The 20647-nt window shown below is 38.5% G+C and overlaps 1 protein-coding gene across 3 annotated transcripts in view; it reads left to right on the plus strand.

The window, feature by feature from the left end:
- Positions 1-20647, plus strand: part of POU6F2 (POU class 6 homeobox 2) — a 312367-nt gene that overhangs the window by 113082 nt on the left and 178638 nt on the right. For all 3 annotated transcript variants that reach the window (XM_085226674.1, XM_085226673.1, XM_031554003.2), the window contains 2 exons: positions 13816-13907; positions 14869-15097. In XM_085226674.1, coding sequence (XP_085082800.1) covers positions 13816-13907; positions 14869-15097 — 321 coding nt within the window. The remainder of the gene's footprint in view (positions 1-13815; positions 13908-14868; positions 15098-20647) is intronic.

Below are 20647 nucleotides of genomic sequence, written 5' to 3' on the forward strand. Positions count from 1 at the left end.
AGAACTTAACTCAATTTGAAAAATGCTGCCCAAATTTGTTTCTACTGTGAGTAAAGCATTTCTAAGCCTCAGATGAGCCATTATACTTATGCAGCATGACATCTGTTAAAATATTTTTGAATGAAGAGCCTGTATGGAGCATACATAATAAGATCACTTCTGTGAATGTGTTTGTATTCCTTATAGACAAGAATGGCTCATTTGGAGCCATCCCAATTTTACCTTGCTTAGAAGATGTGCTAGATCCCGGATGAAAATCCACAAGAAAATGCAATTAGTTGAATAAAATTTAGTGCATATGCCCCACGGCTAGTTTTTACATTGCAGTAGCTTGGCTGTTAATTTTTCTTCTTCTTCTTCTAAGTACTGAAAACAAGAGATTATCAAGTTAAGGACGTAATCATATCACAAAATTAAGTATTATTTTCCAGTGCTTGCATATCCTTTCTGCTTTTTATTTAAAAGCACAACAAAACAAAACAAAAAACCACTATTTTTGAAGGGACCAAGTCTTCTTTTTGTTGTTATGGAATCATAAAATCACCAAGGTTGGAAAAGACTGTGAAGATCATCTAGTCCAATTGTCCACCTATCACCAAATATTTTCCACTAAATCATGTCCCTCAGTACAACATCTAAAAGCTTCTTGAACACCTCTAGGAATGGCAACTCCACCACCTCCTTGAGCAGCCTGTTCCAGTGCCTAACCACTATTTTGGAGAAGAAATTTTTCCTAACATCCAACCTGAATCTCCCCTGGCACAGCTTGAGGCCATTCCCCATTAGGAAGATAAAGCAAGCAGGCTCATAACATTTGACTTTGGATCAGTGTCTGTGAGGACCCAGCTAACAGAAACACTCCCACTGAAATAATAATGGTCAACTTTCTTGAGGAGAGATTTGTAGGATTTGGATTCTGGTTCATCAAGTTTCAATCCAAAGCAAGTATAACAGCCAGGTTATAAACATTAGAAAAACAGGGAACATAATGGAAATACTGATACAGCCTTACCCATGAAGGCATAAGGAAGCACAGTGTTGTAATCCGGCAGTGCTATTTTGACAGTGGTTATACAATAATGTAATCCAGGCCTGACACTTTCAGCTAAATCAGTATCAGTATCACAGAAACACAGAATTGCAGGGGTTTGAAGGGACCTCAAGAGGTCATCAAGTTCAACATGCTAAAGCAGGTACCCTACAGTAGGTTGCACAGATAGGCATCCAGTTGGGTCTTGAGCATCTCCATAGAAGGAGACTCCCCAACCTCTGGGCAGCCTGTTCCAGGGCTCCGTCACCTTTACTGTAAAGAAGTTCTTCTGCTTGTTTGTGTGGAACTTCGTATTTTCAAGTTTGAGGCCATTGCTTTTTGTCCTATCACTGTACACCAAGAGAAGAGAAGAGCCTGGCCTCATCCAGTTGCCTGGGCAGAGTAGAGGGGGAGGATTACCTCCCTTGACCCATGACCACATTCTTTTTTAATGCACCCCAGGATACCTAATTTACTTAGACCTTCATATAGTCATTCACATTAAAAATCTCTAGTACTCTGATATATAAACCAAGACAGTTTATTTCTCCCTGATTTATACCAGACAAGTATATGTTGAAATACGCAATAAATAGGTAGAGTATTAAATTGCAGAGGTAGTGTTTCTTAAGACTTTTTTTCAGACCACTATTTACTAAACAATATCATAAATGCTATATATCCTTCAGAGTGTTAATATGTAACCAGAACAAGCAGAGAACATAAGAAAGGTGGAGAAAAGTTAGATATATAAGCAAGAAAAAGTGAGTTATTGATTTTATTGACTGGTCTGTTAACTTCTGACATTGCAATAAAGCCTTATTTATTTGTATACAGAAGACTCAATTACATAGATACATATCATTTTAACAACTGGGTTATTTACAGCAGAATTGCAGCTTCATAAATAATATAGTCCCGAATTTCTCAAGCTGATGTTTATCCACTGTTACCATTTAGAGAGTTGTGGTATCCACAAACACTCTTTGGAGTCATTCAAATAACATTAAGTGAAAGCAGTGCTATTGTAACAATACAGATTTGAAGTACGCTAACATGTTGAAATGCTTATTTATGACTGAAAGAGGTTTCAACCTCTTTCATCCGGTTTAATCTGTGCAGCTGTAATATGAACAAGAATGTCAGTTGTACATATTGTGGCGAAGGGATGGATTTTGCACTGAAGCTCTTTGAATTCCATTTAAATTGAGAAAACTAGAAGTGAGTATATAATTAGTTTTCAATTTGTTTTAGTGTGTTTTTAATCTAGATTGAGTTTTGAACCCAGATATCTCTTTCTTAAGGTTGAATTTACTTAGTGCATTACTGTCTGTATTAGCAGGTTCTACAGAATAATCAATCTTAGAAACCATAGAATCATAGAATCATTTAGGTTGGAAGGGACCCTAGAAGGCCATTTGGTCCAACTCCCCTGCAATGAACAGGGATACCTACAGCTAGATCACATTGCTGAGAGCTTGAATGTCTCCAAGGATGGGGCATCCACCACATCTCTGGGCAACCTGTTTTATATCCAATTTAAATCTCCCATCTTAATCTGAAACCATTTCCCCTTGTCTTATCACTACAGACCCTGCTAAAGAGTCTGTCCCCTTCTTTCCTATAGCCCCCCCCTGAATATTAAAGGGCTGCTATCAGGTCTCCCCAGAGCCTTCTCTTCTCCAGGCTGAACCCCCCAGCTCTCTCAGCCTGTCCTTGTAGGGGAGGTGTTCCATCCCTTGGATCATTTTTGTGGCCCTCCTCTGGACTCACTCCAACAGGTCCACGTCTCTCCCATGCTCAGAACTCCACATCTGGATGCAGTACTCCAGCTGAAGTCTCACCAGTGCTGAGTAGAGGGACAGGATCACCTCCCTCAATCTGCTAACCATTATTCTTTTGATGCAGCCCAGGATACAGTTGGCTTTCTGCACTGCAAGGGCACATTGCTGACGTGACCAGCTTGCCATCCACTATTACTCCCAAGTTCTTTTCAGCAGGGTTGTGCTCTGTCCTTTCATCCCCTAGCTTGTACTGATTGTCAGGATTGCCATGATGCTGGTGCAGGAATTTGCTCTTGGCTTTCTTGAAAGATTCTCTTGGGCTCACTGCTCAAGCCTGTCTGAGTGTCTCTGGATGGCATCTTGTCCCTCAGGCATGTTGATCACGCCACATAGTTTGATGACATCCTCACACTTGCTGAGAGTGACTCAATCCCACTATCAATGTCATTGATACAGATGTCAAAGAGCACTGGTCCCAGTACTGACCCCTGAGGGACACCACTCGTAGCTGATCTCCATCCAGATATTGAGGCATTGACCTCCACTCTCAGGGTGCGATCTTGCAACCAGTTCCTTGTCCACTGAACAGTCCAACTGTCAAATCCATATCTTTCCAATTTGGAGGGAAGGATGACGTGGTGTACCGTATCAAAGGCATTACTAAAATCCAGACAGATGCCATCAGTGGATCTTCCCTTGTAAACTGATGCAGTTACATCATCTTAGAAGGTCACTAGGTTGATCAGGCAGGACTTGCTTGACTTCCTACATCTGGAAATGGAGAGTAGGAGCTTTTTTGTGCCAATGTGAGAACACAGGGAAAATATGAGGAGGCTTTTTGTCAAATATGATATGAAGTGACCTTGCAGAGCTTGAATGTAGTTTCCTTGAGCATGGAGGAAAGGCATCTCTAGAGCCCCACGTGCAGACATTGCACCACAACAGATGTGCTTGCCATAAAGACAGGGCAGGTCAGATGATGCAAAGTCTGTAACTGGAAGAATCTGCATGCTGGTAATACTTACCAATGTAACCATTCTAATTTTACATCCTCATTTTATCCAGGATTCCTCTAAACTGTGAGATCCTAATGATGCTCTCCATGTATGAGATAAAGGGAGCTGACAAAGAACTCACGAGAACTGTTCGATAGTCAAGCCTAAATTTTTCCTCAGTTGGATTAGCACACGATCTCTCAGATTTTTCCTTCCTTTATGGCAACTATGTGGAATGGTTGATGGAAGAGTCATCTGTTTTAAACCAAGCCTGACTGCCTCTCAAAGCCAACCACACTAAAAGAAGATATTAAGAAGGCAGTAGGAATCTATATCGGGTGCACTGAGCCCTATGTAGACTGCTGAGGAATCTAACTTGTGCGAAGGGTGGGTCAGAGTCCTGTTTGCATGCTCTGCTGTGGCCAGAGAGAGGCTAGCTTCTGTCTTTAGACATTGGCTTGTTTTTTGTGCATATAGCTATATTCTTCTAAAGGGTTACTCAGGACAAAATCAGATGGTACAGTTCTTATAAAAATATACAACAGTTAAAAACTGTTTTCTTTGAAAGTGTTTTTAGAAGAAATTGGAGATTACTTTTTGCCCAGTTCCGAATTACGTTTAGTAGGCACGTACACATAGTCTGAGATCTGACATAATCCTCAAAATAAATAATATGACAAATGGAAGCTGATGTTGGTTTTGTGTTGTTGTGTAATGGAGTTAGAATAATGACAGGACAATCATATAACAGAATTCTGCAAAGCCTTCACTCTGCTTGACTTTAAGTGAAAGTAAAATCTTAGAAATGAGAGGACAATAAAATAATGCTTTGTAAAAAGGATAAAAGAATAATGTTACCTAAGTCTATTAGTGACATAACACACTATGAATGCACTTAAATTAATAGCATCTTTTACCAGTAGATATTTTTCAATTACTGTAATGTTGAAAAAATAAACACAACAAGAATATAAAAATGAAAGGGATGTAGGAGACTAATTTGTTTGAAAATGTGTATCTATATATAGGGAGGCATCCACATAAGAATGAACACAAGCTTTCAACTGGATTAGAAACTGTTTGTATATTCCATATAGTTTAATTCTGTCTCTCTTTGAAGCAAGTTGCCTGACACTGACTTGGTATTCTGGCAAAGCTAAGCCATGCAGAACTTCTCGCTTATTTTCTTCCTGCACAACATGCTCTTACAAAAGAGGTCTTGCCCGTGACAAGGGGTTACTAGCCAGGAAATCTTCCATACAGTGTGACTGTCCTGGAGTATATGTCTGTTACATGTAAAGCTTTTTAACCTGTGCTGTGGCTTTCCTAGAGAACTAATCCAACACAGGTAAAATCCAGCAGGAATCTGACATAAAAGCAAGGTCAAAATATTCCTGGAGCAATAGCTAGATGTTTGTAAGCCACTCGATTCTTTATGTAGGGTATTTTTATTGTGTGAAAGACTATCTTTGTGGTTACTACAAACTTTTACACTTTGTCTAGCAAATAGCTGCTCAAATTTGGGAGACAGGCGGGATGATATGCCAGCTACTAGTTCCCTGGGTCTGTTTTTTTTTTGTGTTGTTTGCTTTTGGTGTACAGAAGAGGAAATGAACGGAAGGAGGGATGAAAAGCCCTTGTCGTATGTTTTAGACTTGATTTTGTGACAGCCAGGCTTGATGTAGCTTGCAAGACCTCGCTGGCAGAACTGATAAAAAAAAAAAAATACAGTGTTTGAGAACTCTTGGCAAAGCCCCTTGTAAACAGTCACCAAAGTTGATTTCAGACAACAGCAAAGAGACGGAAGTTAATTCAGTTCAAGACTTACCAGATCTGGAGGCAGTGCCTACCAGGAGTTTCTGCAGCTTGCGGCCACGTTTCATTTGAAATAATGGCCTACCCTGCTGAGCCCCATCAGAAGGACTTGCTGCAGGTATCAGCCAAGACAAGCTACTTTAGGAGGGAGAGGCCTGTTGAATAGCTAGGAATTTCTGAAGTGTGCAGCTAAATAGGTTTATAATGTAGACTTACTGGCGTTGTGATTTAACCTGATCTAGGAGCATAATCTCCTGCATACAGAGTTGCTGCTGCTGCTAAGGCTTCCTTCTAGATCCTGCCTGGACTCCTGCAGCATGCTGCTCTGTGGGACAGCTCTGTCGAGAGTCTCAATAAAGTCTGAACAGCTGAACAACCTGTAATGAGACACTTGATGGAGCTGCCCCACAGGGCTGTGTAAAGACCACAGCAGAGAGTGTGAAATTGTTAAAGACACCGCAGGGATGAAACCAGACAGTGAACTCAGTAGCAAGAGTGATAAACCAGTGTTGCTTGACCATACCTGCTGGACAAGGATGCTCTGGTAGGTGTTTACAAATGTTGTGGAGTGCATTTCACTGAACACTGACTCTGCTGACGATGTAAGTACCCGGGGCTTTCACTGAGTTTAAATGAACATTTCCTCCCTTAACTGAATATTTCCTGCTCACCGAACCAGACAATTTGAATTCTTAAACAGGTTCTCATAGATTGGATAGAACACTACCTCATCCCCTCTCCACGTTACTGATTTTTCTTTCAATTTCCTGGAAAATGTGGGTTAAATTTGTCATTAGATGAGGTCAGCCCGGTCCTTTGTAAATAAGTCTATCAGCGTAGCCTCTAAAAACAAAAGATGTCAGCCACACTACCCTTGTCTTCTCCCTAAAAGCCTGAATTATTGCACACTAGAGGCTGTCCACATGTTTTGCCTGGCTTTTACCAGCCTATAGTGCCAACAGCCAGCCCATAATATATAAATTGCACAAGGTTCCCCAGGCAAACAGCAATGTATATCCTGATAAGGTACCATCATAGCGTACCTCATCTGGGGGAATGCCTGGGAGTCAAATTGGGAGGGTGAGTGCCAGGGCTTTTGGTGAAAAGCACGACTTGGCCTCTGCTCTGTTAAGAGCAGAACAACACGCGCAGATAAATGCTGTAAAAATCATATAGAAATGTTAGTTAGCTATAGAAAGATGGCAACTGTGGCAGTTGTTCTAAAAAAGATCATCTTTAATGTGCTCACTCTTTGGCATTTAGTAAGCTGGCAGTGATGGAAAGAAAGGGAAGTTTAATTTAGAGAAGCCTCCTGCCCTTCTTAGCTAGAGATCAGCTGCCCAACATGAAATAATAATGCATTCAACTGTCCATCTTCTGGTAAGTAACCTTTATCATCATTGCATTCACCAGCACTATCAGCAAACAGTGAGTATGAAATGCTGTATGAATTCAGGGAAAACTGATAGGGTCATTGTGACCTTAATGTGATTATATTTGTGCTAATGCATACAGTATAAAAGAAACTTGAATTCTCAATATGAAGGGTTCAATTCATAAAAAATGTATGTACCATTAACAAGGGATTTTTATGCACTGTACTTGAGGGGTGAAGAAAAGTAGAATGAGCCTACTTTGAATAAAGAACACACTTTTGCAATTATGTTCCTTCCCTTTTTCTGCAGTAGGTACATTCCTTCTCTCACACAGTCTCTAAAGTGGAAGAATATTCACACAGACACCAGTAAGATATATATATATATTTTTTAACTGAGTAAAGAAGAAAGAAATAAAAATAAGACAATTAAAGAGGAGCAAAACTAAAGAAATGAAAGAAAATTTAAGGCAGCTGGCTGAGTTTTGCATCAATTGTAGTTTTTTTGTTTGGTGGTAAATATGGTGGTTGCCCATAAGAAGTTCTCTGTAAAATGAATCACTTTAATAGCTTAATTTTCATTATAAACAGTTGTGATGGTTTAATATTATCAGTCCTGATCCGGAGAGATTCAGGTGTGTAAATACAGGCTAAGCTGTGAGTATATGTGGGTAATGAGCACAGTGATTTCAGCTTGCTTGTGTCTTCCCAGAGCCGATCCTTTAGGAGAAAATATCCCCGGGGACCAGAGAAAGGCAAGGTTTAGTGCACTGCTGGCAGGCTGATTTTGAGCTCTGCTGTAATTTTGGTAGCTTTGCTGTAGCAACTGTGTGGCAGTTTCAGATAAGTAAAAAACTGTAGGATTTTACTTACTTAAGTTCTGAATGATACAGTCAGTAAAGCAAATCTGCTCTATTCATTCAGCTGTCTAATTCAATCCATCTTAAAGGCAGGTTTTTTTAGCTGTTCTATACAAGGTACTGTATTGACATATATGTCAATATGATAGATCAATATGGTGTTTCCTTATCATCCCATAAATGTTTTCAAAGGTAAACTAGAAGATTTTTGTCCGTAGATAGGTAGGGGAAAATTACGAGTCAGGCTGAAGTTATGTAAGTTGAGACAAAGGAGAAAAATTGACACTGTGAAAGACAAGCACAGTATTTGGATGCTTTACTAAAATGATCAGCAATAAATAGTTGTAACGTTGCTGTGTGATTCTGTGATAGGTTTCAGAGTTAACAATTGCTGATGGTAATTCTGCATGGGCCCCAACCTCCCAACTGTTTGGTTTTCTTTGTGAGGCTGAAATCACTTCCTAAAAATAAAAGCTCAGAATCTGAAGCAGAGGTCAGCAGGAAAAGGTGAATTGCGTACTGAGCTATGGATTAACTTGATATATAGAGAAGTTTGATAGGATCCAGATGAGTGAATTATATGCTGCATCTCAGTCGTGGGCTGGAAGAAGACAACTATCTGACTACTAAATTAAATATGAGAAGTCCATGCTTGAATACAGACCTTTCAGTGAGTGATTCATTAATCTCATTGCATTTCTGAGTTTAGTTTCCTTTGCTAAAGTAACAGGAATATCTCCACTCATAACTGTAGGATAATGCCAGTTTAAAACAAATTCAACCTGAAATCTCAGTTTTACATTCCCCGAGTATTGTGAAATGTAGATCTGTTGTGAGTTTCTGTGTAGTGATCTGTTTAGTATTGATGAGGTTATTTGGAAGGGCTTCCTATCTACATGTCCAACCTCTGAGGCAGAAGGAAAAGAGTGAAACTAAGAGCTGCAGTCGGTGCTTTGTGGCAGAACGAGGATTGTTTGGAGAGAATGTTGGGCTTTTTTCAATATCAACTGCATTTTTTTCCTTCAGCAACTAAATTTTGTCAGCAAGATTGCTCCTGCTACAATTGCTGACAATTCAAGAAAGAGCTGAGTTACTTTAATCAGAAATGATGGACTTCTACTTACAGTACCTGATAATTTGAATATTACTAGTCAGTCTATTTCATTTCTTTAAAATATTTATCTTTTTTTTCCCCTGCTAATATGGCTTATGATCTAAATGCGGCTATGTTAGTTACTCAGACAGTGAGTTTATTGGTTTTTAAAATATAAGACTATTTTTTCTCACGGGTAGTATTCTCACTTTCATGATTTCATTCTTAAACGTGAATCTTTAGTGTGAATTGGCTCAATGAGGAAGAAAAAAAGTCTACTCTTGATTTCTTATTAGAGATAAATACAAGTAACGTGACATTGTAGAACTGTACCTACTAATTTTAATATAATATGGACTTTTGCTTGCAATGCCACGTTCTTTTATTAATTTTGATTAATTTAAAATATTTGCTTAAATTGTTATTTCAGAAGGATTTATATATTCTTTTGACTACTGCTATTACTGTATTTGATCCTGCTTGCTTTTCAAAGCTCTGAGTACTAGAAAGGGATAGCCCAGCATCTCCCCAGTTCTGATACAAACACAAAACACATTAATGTTGAATTAATTTCTTGAAAACCACAAAGAGATTAGCCGTGTTCAGATCACATGCTGAGGTTAGCTCCATGCTGTGCTTTGAACATTGGCTTGGGTGAGCTTTGGTGCAGAGTTTGAGAGTTTCCTGAACCACATAGCTACAGCTGAAGAGATCTGGGTGCCTAAACTGTGCTTATTTGAGCATCTGGATCTGAGTCTCTACATCAGTGAAAGGGGGATTGGAGTGGTCCCTCCTTTGTGTAAAGGGGGCACTGAGATAAAAGTGTTTGGAGCTCAGTTACCCGTTTGTCTGCTGAAGATGTGTACAAAACACAATGAAGGAAACTGGAGTGCTTTGCTATAAGTAGTGCTTTTGCAGCTGTAATTTCACATTATGCTCAGAGGCCTTGGGATATGGAGGTTTTTTTTTTTCCCTTCTGACTTTCCTCAGTGGCTTTCTCATTTTCAAGCTATCTGTAGTTAAACAAGGGTTTTGCTTGCTTTTGGGGATTTTATTTTCTTTTTTGATATGGGGAGATAAGGGTTGCCTTTCTTTTACTTAGCTTTATTTCAAATAATAATTTATTTTAAGAGGGTTATTTTACAATGTTTACAGTGCACTTCAATTTTTTATTATGTCATGCCCTCTCAGCCCCTTGGTGGGATGAGAGGTGAATGTATGTATTATATAATTTATAATTAATTTATGATGAATCACATGTGATGAATACTGCTTATTAAATATTAAAGCCTTGTCTACAGCCATTCAGTAATGGCAGCAGCTCACCTATCTTTTCCTGTGGCAGTACTGAGCCAGCTCATTGAGCTGGGCTAAGAAGCAGCTCTCAGTTACAAGCGAAGTCTCAGCTGCCTGCCCAGGTCTATGGTGTTAAGAATTACTTCTTGCCTTCCCCTTGCCCCAGGTGCACCAGCAAGAACAGGTGTAATGAGAACAGCATCTCCAAAGCCCGGTTGAGAAATGAAGGGTGTTACTGGTAACCCTCCAGCTCCAATCCTTGTTGCAATTCCTTTGTAGATAGAAGGCTGCCCAGCACAAGGTGACAGCCTGGGTCTGGGCAAGTGGAAAATCTATGCTAGATTCTGACAGCCTATTTTTATTAGTAGGGAGTGGAATTTAGACAGTGGAATTCATCTACCTGCAGAGGTCATTCTAGCATCTGGAACTAATGAGCTCCCAAATCAAAGTGGGAATGCTGAGGGGAAAATAATGCAAGGGCTCACACTCTGCCAGGTTAGGCCAGTGGACTTAAGAAGGCTTTTTTCCAACTTAGCAGCAATGAGTCTGTGAATCAGAAACAGTACAAGAGACAGAGCATTCTCCCAGCTCTTTGGATTTCTGGAACTCGGAGGGATCCACCCCATTAGCATTATTAGGTAGAAAGGGAAAAGTAGCCTTCTAGCAGGGTTTTGTGCTGTGCTTTGCCTTTCTGGGAGCTCTGACCTGTGATTCTCACTGAAGACTGTATGCAGTCAAGAGCAAATGCTGTTGCTCTGTGCAGTGCAACAGAACTTCATCCTGAAATTCTTGCTACTCCATGTTTACTGGCAGCTTGGCAGGCTGCTTTCCTTGTGTTTAAAAATAAAAATAAAAATTAATGTCTAGAGTGGCTATTGTAGAAGGTGGTTTGGAAGAGGCTTAAGTACCTTGTAAGTGTTTGAGGTATATTATGAAGAATACATAAAGTATGAGACATGAGTATGAAAGGAAATGTGAGAATTTTGTTTTGAGAATGTGGCATGCATAATTTCATACAGGATTCTAAGACCACGTTAAGGCACGTGCAAGTGTGTATTGTTTTACTGAGGTGCCTGCTTCATGTGGAAAGTGAGCTAAAAGAAGCAGGCAGAGCGTTCAAGCAGTGGAATTAAAGGATGTATCATCTGCAATGAGTGACCATATGAAGGGAATGTAATCCTAAGTGGTTCCAATTAGCGCAATGCAAAAGGAAAGGAATGCAATTCATTTTGGCTTTATGGTTCTGCGTAACCCACTTGTACAACGTGCAGCTTGTGAGATGGAACATTACAAAATCCATAGGGTACAGATAACAGAAAACAGTGGTTCTTGGCTGTACGTGAAAAAATACAGAAGCACAGGCATATTCCTTCAGAACTTCTTATTTATTTTCTGAGAGCTCGAGCCATAGTAATTGCAACAAAATCTAATTCTAGTAAATATTTGACTCCAGATTTGCTCTCCTCTCAAAGCCTTCATAGTGTAATTTAATGACATGACAGATCATCAAGAGCTTGTTTTAATATTAACTAAATCACATGCAAAGACAAAATTCTCAGCCCTTAAAATTGCATACACAAAATTGATTTGTACGAGTTGATCTTAATGGGGAGTGATATATTCATTGGTATTGAGTCTCTGATCTAATATCACTTCATACATGAGCTGTAATGAGAAGATTAAAAGAAAACCCTATAATATTATGTGGAAATTACCTAAGGTAAAATTGTATATATAGTAACATAGCTCCTTATCATGTACAGGAGGAGTCCACTCTGAAGAAAACGTATGTTTGGTCTTAGGGATGGCAGCAAGACTAGGACTGAAATGCATTTGAAAGAAACTGTTTTCATCAAGTCTCATATATCTAGTTACATTTTTCTTCTCAGGTAACTCAGATGAGTAAATTGCGCATAAAAATTTTTGTGATTTGGTCTTTTTTTGCACGTTATTAGGCAATTGTTGGCATGCTCACCAATTTTAGTAGGTCATCTAATTCTCATTATTAAATCACCATGGTCATGAAAATGCCAAGCCTATTTTTACAGAATTCACTTTATAAAATGTCAGCAAATCTGTGTATTTTTATTACTTGCAAGTCAGATATTTCAATAGAATGTTTGTAAGTATTCCCAAAGCAATGTCCATTTCTGACTTTGAGACCACACAAATATATTACAAATTAATCAGATTTTCTGATTTCAGCATAAGTCTGCACACTTATTGTTTAATCCTATTCTAAAATGCTGTTATGATTGACACCTTGCTGTAGAGATAGAAGTCAATTGAATAATATGTAGCAGTCAATTTTATTTGTACCTTAATGTGCTGAAGTATTTTTTCACATTTCCATTATTTATAAGCCTGTCCCCTTAGAGAATATATAGAAGAATTTGTTTTAAATGAGCTGATAATACCCTCTTTAAAATTTATAAGTATGACAGAATCATATCCCTTTTCCTGAGCACACCATGGTGTGCCAATAAACTGGTTCTGAATTGTCTTGCACTTGCTATTCATAGGACAAACATTGGAAAAGAGCATCTTGTTAAGGTTTACTGGGAATGGGATTTCATCCACAGATCAGAAAATAACTAAAAGAACAAAAGCTATCATACTAACCAGGAAATCTAAGTCATAGCCAGGATCTTCTTTTTAAAAGACCACAGTAGTCCTGCAGCTACTGCTGATACTTGCTGCCAATCTTTCAGCTTCAAAGGCAAATGTGGGCCTGATCTTGCCATCAGTGCTGGAAAAGTTTGTGAATCGATGCGGGTGCTACACCTGGAGGAAACAGAAGATACGGACTTAGTTATGAAAACATCTTGATACTTTGTTGCAACTGATAGGGCATTTTTTTCTTTCCTTTTTTTTCTTTTCAACTCTGTTTTGCAGGCTTCAGCGAAATCCGGTAGGGCTGGACTCTGTTCTGTGCTTAGCAAGTCATTAGTGCCCAGCATACAGTTTGATTGTTGGATATTGATCGATTTAATACATGGTGAAAAGGCTTGGTTTCACATAGTTTTGCTCTCCCCCCACGTGCAATTTAGAAAACAAGGGAAATAGCTGTCATCTGGAAACATACTTGTTCTCACTTTTCATAGCGCCTTTTTATTGTGCATCATAGTCTTTTCTGCCTCAGTAAGTGGCAAAAGAAAAGACTTTATTAAGATACAAATAGATGTGACTTGATTGCTTTTCAGATAATTTTTGCCTTCAGAAATTAGAAAGGCTGATGCTCACCTAAGCGTAGAAAATGCAGTTCCCACACAAGCGGAGTGCTCATGTACTGTATGTAAATTGATGTATAATGCAACCCACATTAGCTGGGTTGATGATAGCTTCAGTTTCACTGCTGTCAGATTTTTGTATCTCCTTGAATGAGTTGGCTGTTCTGAATGAATGTTAGCATAATTTATGCAGCTGATAAGTGATTTGAGTGCTTGAGTTATTGATAAAGCACTTTAACATGTCATTTTCAGCTTGATGTTATGTGACATCAGAGTAGAAGATAATGTGCCAGTCCCTAGGCTTGATATTAAAGCCGATTTCCTCTTTGAATTCTAGAGGCCAGAGGAAACACAGTGCTGTCTGATACAAGCCCAGGTGACCAGCACCAACCCAGTCAGTCCCATCCTGCGTTCCCTGTTGGGCCTCAGGTCAGTATCTTTCCTTTTGACTAATTGAGCCATGCAATTGGATGAAAAATGAATAGTTGCGATTGATCATCTTTTCTCTGTGTAATGCAGAAAATGTGGTTCTGTTTGGCTGTATTCTGTCATACAAAAAGGGAACGTGGATCTATCTTGTGTATGCTTTAAAAGGTATTTGAAAGGACTAGCTTTTTGTATGCTTTCTTAAAATAAATTTAAGCAGCTTTGTATGTTTGGGAGGTTAAATTCTTTGAACTTCTTATATAAGTTATTTTTGAAATACAAGTCATGATTTAATATTAAAAAGCTAGTGCAATTTTAATGTAACCTTGTCGACTCTGACAGTTCTGCATGTCACACACAGCTCCTGCATTAGTAAAGGCATTTCATAATCATTTATATCAGATATTTTCTTTACAGCAAAACGTAAGCATAATAGCATGGCTCTGTTAATCCTTTTAAAAAGTTTTCCATATCACTTCGTAGTTTTATCAAACTTCAACTATACTCTAAGAAGATACTTAATGTTCTTCCACTTCACGAAACAGTTTTGCATCCTGCTTGGTCTACAGAGCTTCTGGTAATTGCTGGTAATTGCTGCTTTCAGCTCTTGCCAATCAGTGTACAACTGGAAAAATTTGGGAAATATTAGCATTTAGATACATGTGAGCTGACTTGAGTTCAGCCGTCTTGTGTTCACCAATTGTTGTCAGTGCATGTGTAATAAATTTTCCAGTTTAGAGTCAACTCAAGTTGCTACCATGCTGCATGGCAATATAAATTACAGTTTCAGTCTGAAATGTCTGGCAATGCTTTTTGGGTTGGTGAGAATGCACGCTTTGAGATACTGGAAGAAGTGCATGTTTGTACCGCAACACCGAAGGATCCCAGGCAGAAGAAGTAATACTATGTACCACTGAGCTGTGCATGGTAAAATAGGCGTGCTGCTGTCTGTGTTTCATTACAGCCATTACTGACAGCCCAACAGTTAGCCTCAGCAGTAGCAGGGGTGATGCCAGGAGGCACGCCGGCCCTGAATCAACCGATTCTTATTCCTTTCAACATGGCTGGACAGCTGGGAGGCCAACAAGGACTGGTCCTAACTCTACCTACAGCAAATCTCACCAACATCCAAGGACTGGTAGCAGCAGCTGCAGCAGGAGGCATCATGACTTTGCCATTGCAAAATCTACAAGGTAAGTTGTGATTAGCATTTTTCTGGCAGAGTCTTTTGCCTGTTTGTTTCACTTTGTCTCTTTTAAACAGAGCTATCTCTTTTTTCAGAGAAATGTTGCTCTTGATACTTATTGAAAGTTAATGCTTGGTTTAGTTTTGAATACTTGAGAGATACTTAAGGGATATTTGCATTTTTATAAAACTGGAGTGGAGGTTGGGCACTTACATTCTCTAGGTCAGTACTGTAAAGTACTTGAATGATTCATTAGGCTTTTCTGTCATCAGTGATCAATGTTCTCTACTCAGAGTTCGCTTTAGAATTTCAAATGGCAACATGAAAATAAGTATTCTGTTTAACCATTGCTGATTAGAGTAGCTGAGTGAATGGAGGCAACTAAAAACACAGTAATGCATTAAAATAACTTTTAAAATCCTTCTATTATAAAATAAGAGCTTTCTCAGTTAGCTGCCACTGCTGCCTGGGATGCACATTCTCATTCTTACTGTGGGAAGTCTGCTTTATCAGTAAGGTTTTGCCTTACTGCCTTCCCACTCTCTGAGCTGTGCCGTGTTTGCAACAGTTCTGCCTTAAGATATCTACTGTAGTCTCCTTATTGTCTAAAATCAGACTGAAAAGCAGCTTTATGAGACACCAGGTATCTCTTCCACCTTAGTGTTCCACGCTGTTAGAACCAGTACACAGTCCAAACACATCTGACATAAAATGCATATTTATTTACTACTCATTATTTTGGTTGCTTCTCAGACAGCAGTTGTCTGTCCATTTGGAAGTAGTAGAGGTGTGGGCAGGCAATATCAAAATAAAACTTCAGCTCTTTCAAATTGTTTGTTTGTTTATCTGTTTGATTATTTATTGCTGGAATAAGTGGTAGAAAGTTTTTCTCAGACAAAATATTAATTTTTATTAAGTGAATGCTCTGCACTGCACCCTAAGTGCTTTCCAGGTGATTGTACTGTGGGTTGTTGTTGGTTATTTGATGAATGGCTTGAAGCACCAAATCCTACAGGTTGTGAAACAGAGCAATGGAAGAGACAGCTCATGTGCTGAACAAACTCCCTGACAAACTACATGCGTAGTACTCTCACCTGTTGGAGCAGCTGCTTGCCTTTACCTTGTGCATGTTTTAAAGTTTAATGTCAACAGACCTCTCTTATCATAGTTGTAAATGGTTTTCACTTTAATGTTTAAAATAATGTCTCTCTCATACCATTAAGCTGCACCGAAGAACCTGTCATTCATAAATCATAGATGAAAAGGACACACTAATGCACAAATTTTGCTTGTTTAAAATTTGAGAGTGCATGTAAAGTAGGGAACTGGAGATTAAAAAAATAATGCAGGAACAGGAGCGGGTAAAAACAGATATAACAAAGTGAAGGAGAAGTGGCTTTTTAGCGTAGGTGGATGATGAAATCTTAATGAAGAAACAGGCATTATAAAAATGTATCCTTCTATTCTGGAGTGCTCCAGGTTATGGCTGCTGTGTATGTAGTATTATAAATAAACATAAGCTCGTGCAGTTCTTACATCATTTATTTGCCCTGTGTTGTGAAGCTGGTAAGGATTAAGTCCGGCAACCCTTGCTCTTTAGTTTATCCATGGGTGTGTAATTGCTAGCTAAAAGGTGCAACTCTGCTACCAAATAAATGTTGCGAGGAATGGCTTTAACAGATGAAAAGTTTTCCTCTAATCTTTACTAGTATGGGTTCGAACAGGGACTTGCTGGGTCATGAGGTAGAGGTGGATGCAATCAAATCTTCTGTGAAGTACCCAAATGTAACAACAACCATGAATTAAGTTACTTGCTTTGCTGTTTGTATGCTTCTGTATTCTCTCCTCCCGTTCCTCTAAGCACCTCACAACTTCCCAAGAGTTGGATGACAATGCTTTGATTCTGGACAACATTGTTAGATGTGTGATATCATCAGTTCTGTGACTTATTTCTGGTTCATGTTTGTTATGATCATTTGCAAAGTAATCATAGAATGTATGTTATTTTATTTTAGAGACAGGATTTTTGTAGTTATAGTAGCATTTCCTTCAAGCAGCTTTGGTAATTCTTGCCCTGCGGGTAAAATCAAACCATATTCTTCAACTTTCTTCTCTTTTAAACCTATCTGTGTGGCATTGTCAACATAGATGACTGGGGGACATGTTTGCATGCTGTTTTCCAGCCTGTCTTATTGCTCCCATTCTTGTTAACATCTGCTGCCCCTGCACGTTCAGTGCAATCAAACTTAGATGTCAAAAGCTTCTTTGGCCTGGCTCTTCTCTAGTTTTGTTCTCTCATCAGTAAAATCTTCATCACAAACGAGCCAGGTAAATCAAAAGACATCCTACAGAATTCTGGAATAATGTAGGAATTCAGAAAATCTTTGATTTAATCTGCTTTAATGTGGGTAGTTCCACTAATTTTTGTATGAACTCTGTGCACAGATGATTTTCTTCTCATGGAGCTCGAGATAATTTCACTTCAAGGTGAATGGATGAAAAATGAAAATTCTTGCTTATGGATAGTAAGGAAAAAAAAGCATTCAATGATAGAATTCATTGAGGAGATACATTAAGTATTTGGAAAGAGAAAACAAGAGTTCCTTTAAAAATTCAAGACATTGGTAAAACGATATGATTATATAGGTTAGTGTGATATGGAAATTACTCACACAATATGACTTATCCAGTGAAATTCCTTGATCTTCAGTTATCAATTGGCTATAAATAATCTTTTTTTTAATTATATTAAATTGTTTAGTTACTATATGGGCCTGATCTACCACAAAGTCAAATTCATTTTTTTTTTTGGCACCAGAGAAGAGAGAATTAGATTGTAAGCCTCCTTCAAAACTTTATACACGCTTGATTATTCTGTCATTACACTGTCTTTTGTCGTAGTCACTGCTGCACCGTACCCACTCCCTAAGCAAGTAAGTTAAATGTGTGAAAATAGAAGGAATATGAATGTGTGAATTTTCACTTTGGACACGTACACATAAATAGACTTTTACAAGCTGCTACTAAGCAGATTTCATAAGCACAAAGAATATGTGAAGAATACAGTTTACTGAGATGTGAGGAGGTCGATGGCAAATATAGCTATATGGTTTAGAGTAAACAGAGGTCTCTAAACATAACACAGATTCACCTATGGAACATTGGCTTGCCACCAACAGTTTGGAGAAAACAATAAAATCAACAACCTTAACTTTTTTTGGAATCCACAAAAGCTACTGAAGGTAAGAGATCAAATGCCATTCAAGAAAGTTGTGATCCCTATTCCCAGCCACATTTACAAACCTGTTTTGCTCTCACAATTTCTAGAATTACAGCTGGAGCTTTTTTTCTAAACAGCAAAAATCAGGAGGTATCACCATAGCAATGTTGAGGCTGTGGGAAGGGAGGTAGGTACCCTGCAACACCATGTATTCCCAGCCTGTTATTTCAGCCCACTGTTTCTTGGCCTGCCTTTATTGGTTAATGCAGAAAACGCTTCTAGCTTTCCTCTCATCATCCAAGCAGGTGTTTGTCAATATGCACCTTTCTGTCTTTGGGAAAAAATATCTGAGCTGAATAGTATGAGTTTATGCAACTCCTTTGCCAGGTCAGATCGCTCTGAGTTTTTTGTTTGTTTGTTTTTCAATTTTGGTTATCCTTCTCAATGATCTTGCCAGGGGAAGAATCTTAGAACTTCATCTCAGAGCATTCAGTAATGTCTGGAAGCTGTTTTTTGTAGAAAAGTACTGTCTCCTCAAATCCATCTGCTTTTTCTAGATCACAATATTTCTGTGTATCTGAACAGAAAGTTACTTTGGAAGAAAAGAGTTTGGTTTGTCTTGTTTTCTTAAGATATTTTTATCCCTTTTGATTCCATGTTGAAGAGCTGCTGTCTTCAGCCTGACCTCTCATTTCATTCAGTTTTCCATGACAGCCAAGGAATTTTTAGCTGAAATGTTAATGTTATTTTAGCTATCCTTTTAATAAGTAGGCATGTTGAAATGAGAAGAAGCTAGCTCTGTGTCATCTGCCAGCTCAGTGCTAGCTACCTATGCTCTGTGGACCAGAATTTGAGACTCTCCACGATGGCTGGCCCAAATCTGTTGCACAGCATATCAATGAGACAGTATTGTTTTAGACTTCACCTTATAGAGCTTGTATGATACTTGAACCTCAAAATAAATAAAACAAAATAAATCACCAAGTTTCATGACGTGGAAACTTTGCATGTTTAATTTTCACTACACACTGTGCTGTTCTTAAAATGGGTATCAATAATTTATTTCCAAGTCAGAGTTTCTCAATCTTGAGTTCTGAAAGAAATGAGAAAAGGCTATCTCCTCAATCATTAGAGAAAGGCTTCAGTGCTGAAAGGAAGCATTGCATGGATGAAAATGTAAAATAACTAAATTACATTATTTAAACAGCAGCTGATCATATTTTAGCTGCAATACAGTGGAAGGGGAAATATATTAAACATCTTGACAGCTAGGTAACAGCTATTCAAAAAAATTGATATGGTAACAGTAGATAACAGTAGAAAAATTTAGAAAGCTTTTTTTTTTTTTAATATGATCAGTCGAAACTAATGTTGGTTAAAGACATAATGGTAACAAAAACAACAAAAAAATATTGTTTGCATTTATTAGATCTTGTTTCTTCTGAACATAGATTTTAACCATTAATTGACCAACAGATAAAGTAAACATGCTCTTTCTCCTTTTGCCCACGGATCTTAAAAATCAGAAGTCAGAGAGATGAAAAACAAAGAGACAAAAATAAATATATAAACTACAGTCTAGATCTAGAGTCCAAATTCTGGTTTCTAGAACATTTTCCCCTTTTAACTAAAGTGATGCAGTCCCTATTCATTTGTATTCCCCTTCAAGTAACATGAAATAGCTTTCAGAGTCTACAGAAAAGCAGTGTTTCACTTATGTATTTTAATGAGCACCAATGTCAGTAATAATCAAAATGATGTTTCACTTAGAGGAATAGTTTATTCCCAGGTAGTTCTGCAGTGTACTAACATAACCAGAACATGAATGACAAGAACCAAGAAAAGGAGTTGCACTCGCTAGCAATTTCAGTAAGCCCTCAAACCAAATGTACGTCCACTAATACTGCATAAATGCTGCATGTAGTACAGTCATTGTGAAGGGCTCTCTCACACAGAGAAGGGGTTAACGACCCTCTAAGAGCAACCTCCCGAACTCAGAAGGTGAAAAGAAGTAAAAGAAAGTCTTAAACCTAATGCGGTATACACAAATGCTTATGGACTAGCAGCAGGCTTCTTCAGACTAACACCTATGTTCCATCCTCACTGGGCTGTAGAAGAACTGAAGAAACAGGCAGACATCCCTAAAGATGGTCTAAAGGTTTTGTGTCTCCAGCTATTTGCTAGGAAACGTACAGTTTGGGGGACTTAACACGCTTTTGGGAGAAAAGATGCAAGAACCTTTGTGGGCTGGTTTTCCATTTGTGATGTTTTTCCTCATCTTACAAGGCTTCACTCGTGGGGATGACGTGGTCCCTTCTTAATTGTTCATCTTGCTCA

Source organism: Meleagris gallopavo, chromosome 6, assembly GCF_905368555.1.
Source record: "Meleagris gallopavo chromosome 6, MGAL_WU_HG_1.1, whole genome shotgun sequence".
NCBI classification, from domain to species: Eukaryota; Metazoa; Chordata; class Aves; order Galliformes; family Phasianidae; genus Meleagris; species Meleagris gallopavo.